This window comes from Crassostrea angulata, chromosome 5 (genome assembly GCF_025612915.1).
Source record: "Crassostrea angulata isolate pt1a10 chromosome 5, ASM2561291v2, whole genome shotgun sequence".
Classification (NCBI taxonomy): Eukaryota; Metazoa; Mollusca; class Bivalvia; order Ostreida; family Ostreidae; genus Magallana; species Magallana angulata.
In genome coordinates, this window is record NC_069115.1 from 14,028,699 (window position 1) to 14,045,962 (window position 17,264).

At 33.2% G+C, this 17,264-nt stretch overlaps 1 protein-coding gene across 1 annotated transcript in view; it reads left to right on the top strand.

Annotated features, from left to right (window-relative positions):
* The first annotated feature begins 6,423 nt into the window (after window positions 1–6,423).
* Window positions 6,424–17,264, top strand: part of LOC128184243 (dorsal-ventral patterning tolloid-like protein 1) — a 59,464-nt gene continuing 48,623 nt past the window's right edge. Inside the window, exons 1-2 of the mRNA XM_052853664.1 lie at window positions 6,424–6,543; window positions 11,803–11,902. Coding sequence (XP_052709624.1) covers window positions 6,477–6,543; window positions 11,803–11,902 — 167 coding nt within the window. The 5' untranslated portion in view covers window positions 6,424–6,476. The remainder of the gene's footprint in view (window positions 6,544–11,802; window positions 11,903–17,264) is intronic.

Below are 17,264 nucleotides of genomic sequence, written 5' to 3' on the forward strand. Positions count from 1 at the left end.
TGAAAAGTTTACGGACGAACAGACGGACGACAGACAAAATGTGATCAGAAAAGCTCACTTGAGCTTTCAGCTCAGGTGAGCTAAAAAAAAACAATTTAAAGAAAGGTGCTAGACATTTCTTTTCAGACCAGCAGACTATCAAAATGGACAGGTATTCTACGATTAAATCGCTGTTCTTCTTGTAAAACCAATTATCCTAGTGTCTTTAAATGAATATCGAAACAGAATTAATACAAAAAATTACTTCAAGAATATTTACAACATCTTCAATTCCTTATATATTGCCACGGTATCTATTTACAGAAATACAGTGGTCATCATTTTTGATATATTTATAGAACTAACAACCCCGACACTTCACGATATTGATCTTAGTTTTGCTGTGAACCAGGATGTTCTCAAGATTAATTAATATTCAGAGGATAATAGATAGGTTAGGTACTTCGAATAGCTGATCAGCAGGAGTGACTGTGCTATGATGTAACTTAATACACGTTTGTCACTGGCGGGCATATCAGAAATGGATGGTCGTTGCAATTTTACGACTTAGGTAATCTCCTAAAAACAGTGGTCTTTTAAAAGATATAGCAAGTATATGCAAGTTTTTAAGCTAAAACATTATTTTTTATCCCTAATTACAGTTTATAGGTTGTAAGTTACATGTTAAATCCAAAACTGTGAACAGAACTGATGGCTACTATTTTGACCATCCAATCAACTACATGCAGTTACAATAAAATTGCAGCTAGATGAGCGTTTTACAAAAACAGTTAACATTTAAATTTATTTCCCATGCTAAAGATTTTAATTAACCTTAATCGGTGAAAATATTTTCGAAAAGAAATTTTCCAAATTCTGTTTATTAAGTCATATTCAAGATATTACCTCAGTAAACCTATATGTTAAAATGATTATTCTATAACGCCTGATATAGTGAATTAACTGCTTATTGCACAGATTTCAGTCAGGTTCAGCTGTTGTCCATCGTTCGTCATTACAATGAACATGTTTGTTTTCGATAAATTTGTGAATTAAAATATAATGAGAGATATTTATTTCATGAAGAGTTTTTGTAATTATGAACAAAACACTCATGTACAACTAATGCCTTCAAGTTCGGTTGCGTCAAAATTTGCTTACAGCCAACAGGTAACATGATACGGATAAATTTGTTGACTGGTGTATACCCAGCCTCTAATTATTGATGATCTACGAGTGAAAGCTCTGGACTAATAAGGTGGGATTTTACATAATTATACATCACGTTTAGCAATATATGATACTTCTTCGCTATCAAAGGTTTTTCGATTCACTCCGCTCTGCAAACAAAAATAAATCTCCCGAAACAAGATGATGCCGGTTCTCCGAAAAAATACGTTTGAATGTTATGATATGCGCAGATCCAGAAGGTTTTTCCAAGGGGGTGGGGGTGGACACACTTGCGTCGAAGCAAATTGAAAGTTGAAAAAAACAACCTAATTCCTGAAATCATGGAGTTCCTAATCCGGGGGGGAGGGATGTTAACATTATATACCTATAACTTCAAAAAAATAGCTTGTAAAATAAACATATTCCCAAAATCATGAAATTCCTATTCCATGGCGGGGGGGGGGGGGGGAGGGCCAGTAACGTAGTATACCTACTGCTCCAAACAATTCATATCAAGAAAAAAAAATTCCCAAAATCCCTCCCCCCACCTCTAGATTCGCGCATGTATGATGTCACTTCATATCAACATATAATTTTAATTGGCTGAATAACCAATTGAGTAATCCGTGTTGATTGCATTTAACCCTACGTTCTGATTCATTAACTCTGCATAAACGAGAAACAGTACCATGCGATAACACGTCGTAGGGTAAGCGTTTATGAATCAGAGTAAAAATGTTGCTTAGACCAGTTTGGATTGTTGCTGCTTTTAACATTGTGATTGTCAGCAGTTTCATGACAAGTGAGTACTACTCCTTTATCAAGTCATATCTAGCATATTTCGCCACCAAACGTCTTTAAATTGAACTTATCTACACTTTCATTACAGTTCGTTTCACATTGTGCACAATTCGTTGATACACTATAGTTATTTGAAAATTATTTATTCTAGAGATAGATAATTTCTTTGTATGCTTCTTAAACTTTTTTAAACCGTATATTCGAGTTGTGATGTTTGACTATTCATCATTTTTTAAAACTTATCTCTGATATCGCAGTACAAAGCAACGCTAAATTTATTTATGTCTTTAAATATAAAATTAAAAAAAAATCCCTGGATTTTGTGAATAAAAGAACTATTCCATTTTCTTGTTCACAAAACATGAAAAATTCATACTGGATATACAATATATCCGTGCATCGCTTCAACCCTTTAACTCTGTGTATCCCCCAACTCTCTCTTTCACTTGTTGTTCAGCATTTTTCGTCAGGTTTGATTGCAAATTTAATTTGTGCTTCTCTTAAACTTCATCTGATTTCCTTTTGGATTCAGCAATATCAAAGATCAAATTTGTTAAATAAAAATGGATTTGAGGAGACTCTAATCTGCATGTTGTTGAATTGAACATATTACATTTAGAATTACCCGGGTGATATCTATATACAATTATTCCTAGTGTGATGTTTTACAAAACCATATCAGTACTTTTTACCGAATTGTCGAGCTGTGTGATTCCGATAAATTGATCAAATGGATATCTATCTCTATCTTTTCTCATTGTTCAATAACATTGTATCCCTAAGGATATGTGTAAAAATTTGCATAGCGTTTAAAAGCTTCCATTAAAACACTATTTTCTACTAATTTCTTTACATCATAAGTTAACAAAAGAAATACAATGAAACAATAAATGAAAATGGTACGAAAAATAATCTCCCTTTTTATCAAAATTAATTTTCATTTTTCTTGATTATGCCAATGTGTAGCTCCAAGCAGGGTTCGGTTTTATGGACAATGGAGATACTACAGTTTTATTCATACAAAAACAATGTTATATTTGCGCACATAAAAATGCACAAGCTTATAAAGGTCATTTAGGAATATGTTCCGTAAATATTTTCATATCAAAAGATTTTCGAGACATTTTACTTCATTAATACTTAGAGACCACAAACGTACTGATATTTAAGGTTAAATGTCGCAATGAAATTTTGGCATTAAATTTAATTTGCACAGAACATATTCATAATAATTGTGGCCCCATCCTACCCCCAGGGATCATGATTTTCACAACTTTGAATCTCCACTACCTGAGGATGCTTCCACACAAGTTTCAGATTTCCTGGCTAATTAGTTACCGAGAAGATTTTTAAAGATCTACTCTATATATTCCTATGTAAAACTTTGACCCTCCATTGTGGCCCGACCCTTCCCCCGGGGGTCATGATTTTCACAATTTTGAATCTATATAGCTACTTTACCTAAGGATACTTCCGCACAAGTTTCAGATTTCCTGCCTGATTAGTTTCTGAGAAGAAGACTTTTAAAAATTTACTCAATACATTCCTATGTAAAACTAAGTCCCTCCATTGTGGCCCCATTCTGACCCTGGGGGTCACGATTTTCACAACTTTGAATCTCAACTACCTGAGGATGCTTTCACACAAGTTTCAACTTTCCTGGATGATACGTTTATGAGAGAGAAAATTCTTAAAGATTTACTCTCTATATATCTATGTAAAACTTCGACCCACCAACGTTGCCCGACCCTTAACCCAGGGATAATGAGTTTCACAACTTTGAATCTACATTACCTGAGAATACTTCCACATAAGTTTCACCTTTTCTGGCTGATTGGTTTCTGAAAAGAAGATTTTTGAAGATTTACTCCATTTGTTCCATTGTAAATTTTCGTCCCGCAATTGTGCCTCACCCTACCCCCTAGGGATCATGACTTTCACAGCATTGAATCTTCATTACCTCAGGATGCTTCCTGACAAGTTTCAGCTTTCCTGGCTGATTAGGTTCTGAGAGGAAGATTTTTAAAGATGTCAGTTATATATTCCTATGTAAAACTTCGAAACTCCATCGTGCCCCACCTTAACCCCAGGTATCACGATTTTCACAACTTTGAATCTACACTACCTGAGGATACTTCCTATAGGAAGAAAAATTCCTATGTAAAACTTCGACCTTCCATTCTGCCCCACACTATTCCCAGGGGTCATGATTTTCACAGCATTGAATCTACCGGAGGATACTTCCACACAAGTTTCAGCTCTTCTGGCTGATTAGTTTCTGAGGAGAAGATTTTTTAAGATTTACTCAATATATTCCTATGTAAAATTTTGACCCCCCCCCTCCCCCATTGTGACCCGACCCTACCGCCGGGGGTCATGTTTTTCACAACTTGGAATTTACACTACCCTATAATACTACCACACAAGTTTCAGCTTTTCTGTCCAAATGGTTCTCAACAAGAAGATTTTTGAAAATTTCTCAATTTTTAAAATTGATTTCTAATTATCTCCCCTTGAAAAAGGGTGTGGCCCTTACTTTTGACAACTTTGAATGCCGTTGCCTAAAAATGATTTGTCTCGAGTTTTGTTAAGATTGGCCGAGTAGTTCTTGAGAAGATGTTGAAAATGTGAAAAGGTTACGGCCGGACAGACGGACGACAGACAAAATGTGATCAGAAAAGCTCACTTGAGCTTTCAGCTCAGGTGAGCTAAAAAAAAATACTAAAAGAAAGGTGCTAGACATTTCTTTTCAGACCCGCAGACTATAAAAATGGACAGGTATACTACGATTAACTAGCTGTTTTTCTTGTAAAACCTTATATCCTAGTGTCTTTAAATGAATATCGAAACAGAATTAATACAAAAAATTACTTCAAGAATATTTACAACATCTTCGACTCCTAGTATATTGCCACGGTATCTATTTACAGAAATACAGTGGTCATCATTTTGATATATTTATAGAACTAACAACCCCGACACTTCACGATATTGATCTTAGTTTTGCTGTGAACCAGGATGTTCTCAAGATTAATTAATATTTAGAGGATAATAGATAGGTTAGGTACTTCGAATAGCTGATCAGCAGGAGTGACTGTGCTATGATGTAACTTAATACACGTTTTTCACTGGCGGGCATATCAGAAATGGATGGTCGTTGCAATTTAACGACTTAGGTAATCTCCTAAAAACAGTGGTCTTTTAAAAGATATAGCAAGTATATGCAAGTTTTTAAGCTAAAACATTATTTTTTATCCTTAATTACAGTTGATAGGTTGTAAGTTACATGTTAAATCCAAAACTGTGAACAGAACTGATGGCTTCTATTTTGACCATCCAATCAACTACATGCAGTTACAATAAAATTGCAGCTAGATGAGCGTTTTACAAAAACAGTTAACATTTAAATTTATTTCCCATGCTAAAGATTTTAATTAACCTAATCGGTGAAAATATTTTCGAAAAGAAATTTTCCAAATTCTGTTTATTAAGTCATATTCAAGATATTACCTCAGAAAACCTATATGTTAGAATGATTATTCTATTACGCCTAATACAGTGAATTAACTGCTTATTTCACAGATTTCAGTCAGGTTCAGCTGTTGTCCATCGTTCGTCATTACAATGTACATGTTTGTTTTCGATTAATTTGTGAATTAAAATATAATGAGAGATATTTATCTCATGAAGAGTTTTTGTAATTATGAACAAAACACTCATGTACAACTAATGCCTTCAAGTTCGGTTGCGTCAAAATTTGCTTACAGCCAACAGGTAACATGATACGGATAAATTTGTTGACTGGTGTATACCCAGCCTCTAATTATGGATGATCTACGAGTGAAAGCTCTGGACTAATAAAGTAGGATTTTACATATACATATATATTACGTTTTGCACTATATGATACTTCTTCGCTATCAAAGGGTTTTCGATTCACTCCGCTCTGCAAACAAAAATTAAACTCCCGAAACAAGATGATGCCGGTTCTCCGAAAAAATACGTTTGAATGTTATAATATGCGCAGATCCAGAAGGTTTTTCCAAGGGGGTGGGGGTGGACACACTTGCGTCGAAGCAAATTGAAAGTTGAAAAAAAAACAACCTAATTCCTGAAATCATGGAGTTCCTAATCCGGGGGGGGGGGGGGGGGAGGGATGTTAACATTATATACCTATAACTTCAAAAAAATACCTTGTAAAATAAACAAATTCCCAAAATCATGAAATTCCTATTCCATGGCGGGGGGGGGGGGGGGGGGAGGGCCAGTAACGTAGTATACCTACTGCTCCAAACAATTCATATCAAGAAAAAAAAATTCCCAAAATCCCTCCCCCCACCTCTAGATTCGCGCATGTATGATGTCACTTCATATCAACATATAATTTTAATTGGCTGAATAACCAATTGAGTAATCCGTGTTGATTGCATTTAACCCTACGTTCTGATTCATTAACTCTGCATAAACGAGAAACAGTACCATGCGATAACACGTCGTAGGGTAAGCGTTTATGAATCAGAGTAAAAATGTTGCTTAGACCTGTTTGGATTGTTGCTGCTTTTAACATTATGATTGTCAGCAGTTTCATGACAAGTGAGTACTACTCCTTTATCAAGTCATATCTAGCATATTTCGCCACCAAACGTCTTTAAATTGAACTTATCTACACTTTCATTACAATTCGTTTCACATTGTGCACAATTCTTTGAAACACTATAGTTATTTGAAAATTATTTATTCTAGAGATATATAATTTCTATGTATGCTTCTTAAACTTTTTTAAACCGTATATTCGAGTTGTGATGTTTGACTATTCATCATTTTTTAAAACTTATCTCTGATATCGTAGTACAAAGCAACGCTAAATTTATCTATGTCTTTAAATATAAAATAAAAAAAATAAAAAAAAATCCCTGGATTGTGTGAATAAAAGAACTATTCCATTTTCTTATTCTCAAAACATGAAAAATTCATACCGGATATACGATATATCCGTGCATCGCTTCAACCCTTTAACTCTGTGTATCCCCCAACTCTCTCTTTCTCTTGTTGTTCAGCATTTTTCGTCAGGTTTGATTGCAAATTTAATTTGTGTTTCTCTTAAACTTCATCTGATTTCCTTTTGGATTCAGCAATATCAAAGATCAAATTTGGTAAATAAAAATGGATTTGAGGAGACTTTTATCTTCATGTTGTTGAATTGAATATATTACATTTAGAATTACCCGGGTGATATCTATATACAATTATTCCTATTGTGGTGTTTTACAAAACCATATCAGTACTTTTTACCGAATTGTCGAGCTGTGTGATTCCGATAAATTGATCAAATGGATATCTATCTCTATCTTTTCTCATTGTTCAATAACATTGTATCCCTAAGGATATGTGTAAAAATTTGCATAGCGTTTAAAAGCTTCCATTAAAACACTATTTTCTACTAATTTCTTTACATCATAAGTTAACAAAAGAAATACAATGAAACAATAAATGAAAATGGTACGAAAAATAATCTCCCTTTTTATCAAAATTAATTTTCATTTTCTTGATTATGCCAATGTGTAGCTCCAAGCAGGGTTCGGTTTTATGGACAATGGAGATACTACAGTTTTATTCATACAAAAACAATGTTATATTTGCGCACATAAAAATGCACAAGCTTATAAAGGTCATTTAGGAATATGTTCCGTAAATATTTTCATATCAAAAGATTTTCGAGACATTTTACTTCATTAATACTTAGAGACCACAAACGTACTGATATTTAAGGTTAAATGTCGCAATGAAATTTTGGCATTAAATTTAATTTGCACAGAACATATTCATAATAATTGTGGCCCCATCCTACCCCCAGGGATCATGATTTTCACAACTTTGAATCTCCACTACCTGAGGATGCTTCCACACAAGTTTCAGATTTCCTGGCTAATTAGTTACCGAGAAGATTTTTAAAGATCTACTCTATATATTCCTATGTAAAACTTTGACCCTCCATTGTGGTCCGACCCTTCCCCCGGGGGTCATGATTTTCACAATTTTGAATCTATATAGCTACTTTACCTAAGGATACTTCCGCACAAGTTTCAGATTTCCTGCCTGATTAGTTTCTGAGAAGAAGACTTTTAAAAATTTACTCAATACATTCCTATGTAAAACTAAGTCCCTCCATTGTGGCCCCATCCTGACCCTGGGGGTTACGATTTTCACAACTTTGAATCTCGACTACCTGAGGATGCTTTCACACAAGTTTCAACTTTCCTGGATGATACGTTTATGAGAGAGAAAATTCTTAAAGATTTACTCTCTATATATCTATGTAAAACTTCGACCCACCAACGTTGCCCGACCCTACACCCAGGGATAATGATTTTCACAACTTTGAATCTACATTACCTGAGAATACTTCCACATAAGTTTCACCTTTTCTGGCTGATTGGTTTCTGAAAAGAAGATTTTTAAAGATTTACTCCATTTGTTCCATTGTAAATTTTCGTCCCGCAATTGTGCCTCACCCTACCCCCTAGGGATCATGACTTTCACAGCATTGAATCTTCATTACCTCAGGATGCTTCCTGACAAGTTTCAGCTTTCCTGGCTGATTAGGTTCTGAGAGGAAGATTTTTAAAGATGTCAGTTATATATTCCTATGTAAAACTTCGAAACTCCATCGTGCCCCACCTTAACCCAGGTATCACGATTTTCACAACTTTGAATCTACACTACCTGAGGATACTTCCTATAGGAAGAAAAATTCCTATGTAAAACTTCGACCTTCCATTCTGCCCCACACTATTCCCAGGGGTCATGATTTTCACAGCATTGAATCTACCGGAGGATACTTCCACACAAGTTTCAGCTTTTCTGGCTGATTAGTTTCTGAGGAGAAGATTTTTTAAGATTTACTCAATATATTCCTATGTAAAATTTTGACCCCCCCCCCCTCCCCCATTGTGACCCGACCCTACCGCCGGGGGTCATGTTTTTCACAACTTGGAATTTACACTACCCTATAATACTACCACACAAGTTTCAGCTTTCCTGTCCAAATGGTTCTCAACAAGAAGATTTTTGAAAATTTCTCAATTTTTAAAATTGATTTCTAATTATCTCCCCTTGAAAACGGGTGTGGCCCTTACTTTTGACAACTTTGAATGCCGTTGCCTAAAAATGATTTGTCCCGAGTTTTGTTAAGATTGGCCGAGTAGTTCTTGAGAAGATGTTGAAAATGTGAAAAGTTTACTGCCGGACAGACGGACGACAGACAAAATGTGATCAGAAAAGCTCACTTGAGCTTTCAGCTCAGGTGAGCTAAAAAAAAACTACTAAAAGAAAGGTGCTAGACATTTCTTTTCAGACCCGCAGACTATAAAAATGGACAGGTATACTACGATTAACTAGCTGTTTTTCTTGTAAAACCTTATATCCTAGTGTCTTTAAATGAATATCGAAACAGAATTAATACAAAAAATTACTTCAAGAATATTTACAACATCTTCAACTCCTTGTATATTGCCACGGTATCTATTTACAGAAATACAGTGGTCATCATTTTTGATATATTTATAGAACTAACAACCCCGACACTTCGCGATATTGATCTTAGTTTTGCTGTGAACCAGGATGTTCTCAAGTATAATTAATATTCATAGGATAATAGATAGGTTAGGTACTTCGAATTGCTGATCAGCAGGAGTGACTGTGCTGTGATGTAACTTAATACACGTTTGTCACTGGCGGGCATAACAGAAATAGATGGTCGTTGCTATTTTACGACTTAGGTAATCTCCTAAAAAACAGTGATCTTTTAAAAGATATAGCAAGTATATGCAAGTTTTTAAGCTAAAACATTATTTTTTATCCTTAATTACAGTTGATAGGTTTAAGTTACATGTTAAATCCAAAACTGTGAACAGAACTGATGGCTACTATTTTGACCATCCAATCAACTACATGCAGTTACAATAAAATTGCAGCTAGATGAGCGTTTTACAAAAACAGTTAACATTTAAATTTATTTTCCATGCGAAAGGTTTTAATTAACCTTAATCGGTGAAAATATTTTCGAAAAGAAATTTTCCAAATTCTGTTTATTAAGTCATATTCAAGATATTACCTCAGAAAACCTATATGTTAGAATGATTATTCTATAACGCCTAATACAGTGAATTAACTGCTTAGTTCACAGATTTCAGTCAGATTCAGCTGTTGTCCATCGTTCGTCATTACAATGTACATGTTTGTTTTCGATTAATTTGTGAATTAAAATATAATGAGAGATATTTATTTCATGAAGAGTTTTTGTAATTATGAACAAAACACTCATGTACAACTAATGCCTTCAAGTTCGGTTGCGTCAAAATTTGCTTACAGCCAACAGGTAACATGATACGGATAAATTTGTTGACTGGTGTATACCCAGTCATTACTGTTTTGCACAGCACTATTGGGTCTACTAATTCATCGCGACTACCAAAAAGTAGGTAAATTTTAACTATGACCACACACACATCAATAAGTCATTAAAACTGCACAAAAAAGTAACACCTGAATGTAATCTATGCGAATGCATTAATTTACATTGAAAATTACTTTTGCGTGTAATTTTATATTCAAGTAGGTTCAGGAACGTTTAATATATTAAACAACTGACCAATCGCGGTACACTTGGTAATTTGACATCACACTTGGTTTTTTTAGGCATACAACATGTGTGTAAAGAAAAGAGCTGAATCAGTCAATTTTTTAACATTTCGCATTTCATAAATAAACGGATCATAATCTTCAAACAATTACTATACTCTTAAATACAAATCGTATTGGTGTTGTGATTTAGCTTGCAATTTTTTAAGCATATGCTTTTTTCGAGAGTGTTTAATGTACAACTTTTATGTGTTTGAGATCGGAAAGCATACCAAAATCTATTTTATTTTAAATTCACTAAACAAATCAGTATTTTCTTCCGAATACAAACTAAGGGGGTGTTTCATTTTTTTTTTAAAGTGCTGCTCCCTCAATAAAATATATGAAATGAAAATAAGCAGATAACCTACAAAATTGCGTATATACAAATTTCAACTCTTGCTCATTTTGTATATCTATTGTTACTAATAAAAGATGAAAATACCAAGCAGGGGCATCTACTTGATACAAGGCAGAATTTAGCTTCCATTAATTATTTTTACAAATCACGGGTGTACTTGTGCAAAAATAATAACCATTAAAATTTGTTTCTAGCCTCAATGCAGGGACATTTTTAACATGTATTACTTGACTGTCAATTCAGGAAACCACACTAACATTTTTTTAATAAAAGATGCACCAGTTTAGGAACGTTTAATTGCCTTGATATTTTAAAGGTAAACACCCGAGAGCCAGGCCATATTGCATGTAACACTTGCCTTTTTCATAAGTGACCATCGGACTATTTAAATTAAAACATCTTTAAAAAAATTTTTAAAGCTGATGAACATAGTTTATTAATTTAAATTAATTATTACAAATGTAATACTCTGCGATTGGAATTCTTAAAACCTCTATAATACCGATTAAAGCTCAATTTATTATTGCAATGTTAACTGTTCATGTTATACCAAAATATACCACGATTCTTGCAAAATGTTTGGGCTTTGATAAATTTACAATGATCTGATTAATTGATGCTGTTTTTCAAAAAACTGTTTTAGTGATAAAAATGGTTCAGATTCTACAAATCTAACCGTATTGTATTAATTTAAAAAAAAAACATATATGATAATGTTAACACTGTTTTAATTTAAATGTATCCTGTTCAGTTAATTTCAAGGAGTAATTCAACCAAAAGCATTGATATTCCTTTCCATTCAACTATTTTAGGTGACCTTGCATGTTCAGGCGGCAGTGCAGAAATCGAGATTGATGGCTACGATCCAAGGGGTTTCAGATTTCCACCTAAAGGTTCCAATGGCTTTCCTGTGTAAGTGTTACAAATATTTTGCTTTTCATTGTTGTAAGTTCACCTGAGACAAAGCTCTAATATAAAATAAATTATAGAAATCAAGTTTTTAGAAATTCAATAAATTTTAAATTGAGCAAACGAAAATTGCATGAAAGTAATATCATTTAATATGTATTCATTTGATGAGATATCGGCGCTTCTGATTGGGCGAAAAATTTCTTTGATACCTGCATCAATAAAAGTTTCGCCGGATCAACTTTTTTCTCAACTGTTCTGATCTAACACTATTCATAGAACGGGAATTTCAAAATAAACACTGTCGTTAAAATGTAACATTGTCAGTTTTATTGTCAGCAAACAAAATACAACTTTATAAACATAAGAACTTAAAAGTTTAACCTTCAAAAATAAACAAAACACATTATTTGATTCACGAAACAGAAAATTAAGCGTCTTCTCACGATTTCGTCTGTTTGAGATCAATTAACATTTACAGCGAGGCTGGCTGTTCCTTTTCCACGAATATCATAACGAACAAATAGGCCTATAAACTTTCACGGTAACACTGCTGTTCAAATTTTGTAGCGATAATTCTTAAATTTACACACGTACATGATCGGTCATCAGTATAAGCGTCGTAAAAAAAGCTATGAGTAAAGCATCAACTCCTTCGGCGCACTCCAAGTGGCAGATATACCATGTTAGTACATCACTGGCTATCTAGTTACCACAACGTTTACAAAAGTCGCTTATACATACTATTCTTTGTCGACATATCAGCTATTTTCGTCAACGATCGCATTATATGTCCAGTTGCATATTCCAGCGATCTCACATGAAAATTAGTTTTATTAGTATTACGATTTTTTCTGCACAGTGAATAATATCACAAGCTATCGCATGCATTTTCCTTTCGTTTTCAATTCAACCGGTTCAGATTTTAACTCACGATCTGTGTTTAATCCATTAAATTTAGCTCAATAGCTTTGCATCAGCTGAAGGCGCATCCATTTTGAATATTGTTGCTGTTGTTGTTTTGTATTCATACGCGCCACTTCATTTACATTATTTACATTTTTGATCAATGACACCACATTTTTTCATTTTAAAATGTTTTATTAAATGATAAGAATTGAAGATAATAATTTTTCTATTGATTGACTATCAAAGAAAAATTTGACTTGAAAACTGTTTCATCAATGCGCGTAGTTTCCCGGTCATTTTTTTTCTTTGAAACGTCGATCAATAGAAAAATTATTATCTTCTTTCTTAATTCAGAGAAATAGAGAAAGATATGTTTTCTTTTTCAAAGTAAAAATTTATTGATATAAATTGTATTCATTTTTTTACCATTAAGTTCAATTCAAATGGTTCAGACGGATTTGAAATCATTAAATTGAGATCGATCATGCTGTTTTGAATCGATTAGCATCTTGATTAAATGTAAGATAAACATTTGAAATTTAAAAAGAAACCATTGAAATGAAAATAGCCTTTAATCGATTTTACACATTATATATAGATTTATGTTTTGAAAGGTTATTAAAGCTAAATTAGGTATAATACGTTTATACAGGTGTATATCCTAGGAATATAATAATTTTCTCATGCGTTACCCAATAAGGGTTTTTAGGGATCGGAGGTAAACAAGTTTAATCTTTTCTATCTTAATTGAAAGTATTTAAAAAAAACAATGTAAGAGAACATATAAAAGCGATACTAAAAAGCCATTAGTACTTCACTCCTATTTCCATGTCATGTTTTGTTGTCAAAAATCAAACTCGATAATGTCATATTTCCTTCTAAAAATCGGACGAAAGACCACCTTGTTGCTCGCAATGAGATTGTGTATAGTTATTCTTCTTTTTTTCTAACAATTTTTGTGCATGCGATTTCTCAAAAAGTGCTTGACCGATTTTCCTGAAACTTTCAGATATGTTATTTAGTGATCTAAACCTTATAGATTTTTGAATATATTGATGACGTCACTTCCGTTTTTGAGAAATTGACGTTTTAGCCATTTTTTAGAGATTTAATATTTGTGATTCTATTTTAATTTTTATCTGGCTTGAAAGGCGGCGGAGCTCGCCTGGACCTAGAAATTGAGATTAAAAAAGTTTTGTTTGTTTATCTCTTTTCTGAAAAATATTTTGTTAAAACATCTAATGTAAAAAAAATTTTCAGGACCTTTTATTTGATATCAGGAAAAAAGGGCTGGCCCCTCAAATATGGGGACCAAGGGGCTTTAAAGCCTCTCATCTCTAGCCCTCTACTGAGAGATATTTTGTCAAATATTATAATGCTAATATGTTTATCTTACAGTTATTTATCTAAGCACTGTAATGATTTTATCATGTGTTACGGAATTACGGGGTTTTAGGAGCCAAAAGTCCAAAATTCCAATCACCCATATCTCAGAAAGAAAACAGATTTTAAAATGCAGTATAGTAGAAAAATAGATGCTCAAAATGATGTCTTAAGTAATATGCCACTTTCAAAATTTCGTTAAACGGCCCCTTAAAAGAGATAACGGATCGGCCCCCAAAACATTCATTCTCATATATCTCAAGAACTGTAACAAATTACTAAACACTTAATTTACATAATGTGTTTAAAATTAAATGACCTTTCATTTGATATAAAAAAAGGGGCTGGTTCCTCAAATATGGGGACCAAGCGACTTTAAAGTCTTTCATCTGTAGCCCTTTACTGAGAGATATTTTGTGAAATTTTATAGAAGCAAAAATGTTTATCTTACAGGTGTGTATCTAAGAACTGTAATGATTTTATCATGTGTTACGTAATTAGGGCCTTTAGGGGCCAAAGTCCAAAATTTCGATTCCCAATATTTCAGAAAGGAAAACAGATTTTAATATGCAGTACAGAAGAAAGTTTGTTCAAAATGACATACTAGATAATATGAAACTTTCAAAATTTCGTTAAACGGCCCCTAGAAAGAAATAAGGATGGCCAATAAAACCTTCTTTCTCATATATCTTAAGAAAGGTAACAAATTCCAAAACACTTAATTTACAAAATGTGTTTAGATTTAAATGACCTTTCATTTGATATCAAGAAAAAGGGGCTGGCCCCTCAAATTAGGGGACCAAAAGTCTTTCATTTGTAGCCCTTTACTGAGGAATATTTTGTTAAACGTTATAGAAGCAAAATGAATCGTTTATATATCTTTACAATGTAAATACATATATGTTCTCATCCGTTTACCTAACTAGGGTTTTTAGGGGCTAGACGTAATCAAGTTTAATCTTTTTTTTAATTGTGATCAGAAGAAATGCAAATATTTGAAAAAGCTAGGTAAGAGAGCTTATAAGAAGCGATACAGAAAACCATTAGTACTCCACTCCTATTTCCAAATCATGTTTTGTTATCAAAAAGCGAAGTCAATGATGTCATATCACCATCTGAAGATCGAACGGAATACCCCATCGTTGCTCACAACGAGATTGTGTCTAGTTATTATTATTTTTTTCTTATAAATCTTGTGCAATGTCTCATAAACGACTCGACCGGTTTTCACGAAACTTTCAGATCTGATAGGTAATGATTAAAACCTTATAGGATTTTAATTATATTGATGACATCGCTTCCGTTTTTGAGAAATTGACTTTTTAGCGATTTTTAAAGCAGTTGCTTGTCCCTCTACGTTCTCCTAAACAAGTGTTTACAAATTCGTTACTGTTTTTGAGCTATCTGGGAGAGAACGTTTTAGAGGCTGACCCCTTAATTTCTTATCGTGGCCACATAACGAAAGTTTGATGGTTGTTTATTGATTAGAACATCATTCTAAGCATTTTTTTTTTACTTTATAATGCTTTTCAAAATATTTGTCCTTTTTCAGATATAACGAATCGAAGTTATCGACTTCTGGTCCTTAAAACCCCTTATTACGTAATATATGACACTTTTTTTTAATAATATATAGTTAATTAAATTTCAGATGAACATTTTTGCTTTTTAAACATATTGTAAAATATTTCTCAGTAAAGTGCTATGAAAGAAAGACTTCAGAGCCCTTTTGTTCCTAATTTGAGGGACCAAACACTTTTTCTTCACTTCAAATGTAAGCTCTTGTAAAATTTAACTTTAACTGCTGTACATGTCTTCACAAAATATTTTTGATAAAAGAGATAGATCAAATAAATCAGGAAAAATCACTAAACATTTTTTATCTCAATTTTCGGGTCCAGGAGAGCTTCGGCGCCTTTTGCAATAAACATATATGATTCACTTTAAAACAAACTACAATTATTCATATACAATTCCTGATACTATGAATTTATTATCTTTTGTCGTTTAGGAGGAGTTTGATGGACAAACTGCCCCTCTAAAAATCGCTAAAACGTCAATATCTCTAAAACGGAAATGACGTCATTAAAATAAAAAAAAATCCGATAAGGTTCAGATCAATATCTATCAGATCTGAAAGTCTCATGAAAATCGGCCGAGCCATTTTCGGGATTTCGCGTGCACAAAATTTGTAAGAAAAAAAAAATAACTAGAGACGATCTTGTTGCGAGCAACGAGGAGGTCTTCCGTCCGATTTACGAACTTGAGATACATGTATGTATGACCCTGACTTTGCTTTTTAACAGCTACACATGATTTAAACATAAAAGAAAGGAGTCTTCATTATAAGGACAGAGATTATTTTATTTCTGTTGTAAGCGCTCTGGTTGAAAACATTTGGATCCCTCTTTGTTCGAAATTTGAGGGACCATCCCTATTTTCTTTATAATTCATAAAGAAAATTATTATTCTTAACACATGTTATTCAACAAGTGTTTAAAAATTATTCCATTCTTAAGATATTTGGAATAGATTTGGACCCCTCTTGGTTCCCAATTTTAGGGGCCAGCTCCTTTTTCTTAATTTTTAATGAAAGGGAATTTAAAATTAAACAGATTTTGTTCATTAAATATATTGACATTCGTTACTGTTCTTTAGATTTTGATGCTTGAATATTGTTCAGTAGATCACGTTGGGCATCTTTTCTTCTATACTGCTTATCAAAATATTTTTCCTTTACGAGATATAGGTGATCAAAAAATTTTGATATTCTTACCCCTAAAAACCCTTAATTACACTCGAGAAAAATATCATATTGTATTGGTACATGGCAGTAAGGTCCTTTTTTCTTCGTATTAAATGAAAGGGAATTTACAACTAAACACATTTTGTTTAACAGTTATTCATCATATACCTGGCAAAGAATTATTCTAGGAGCGGACCCTATAACTCACTAATTTCTCAGTAAAGTGCTATGGATGAAAGACTCCAGAGCCGTTTTCGTATCTAAATTGAGCGACCAGTCCCTTTTTCCTGATGTCAAATGAAAGGTATTCTGATACTAGACATATTT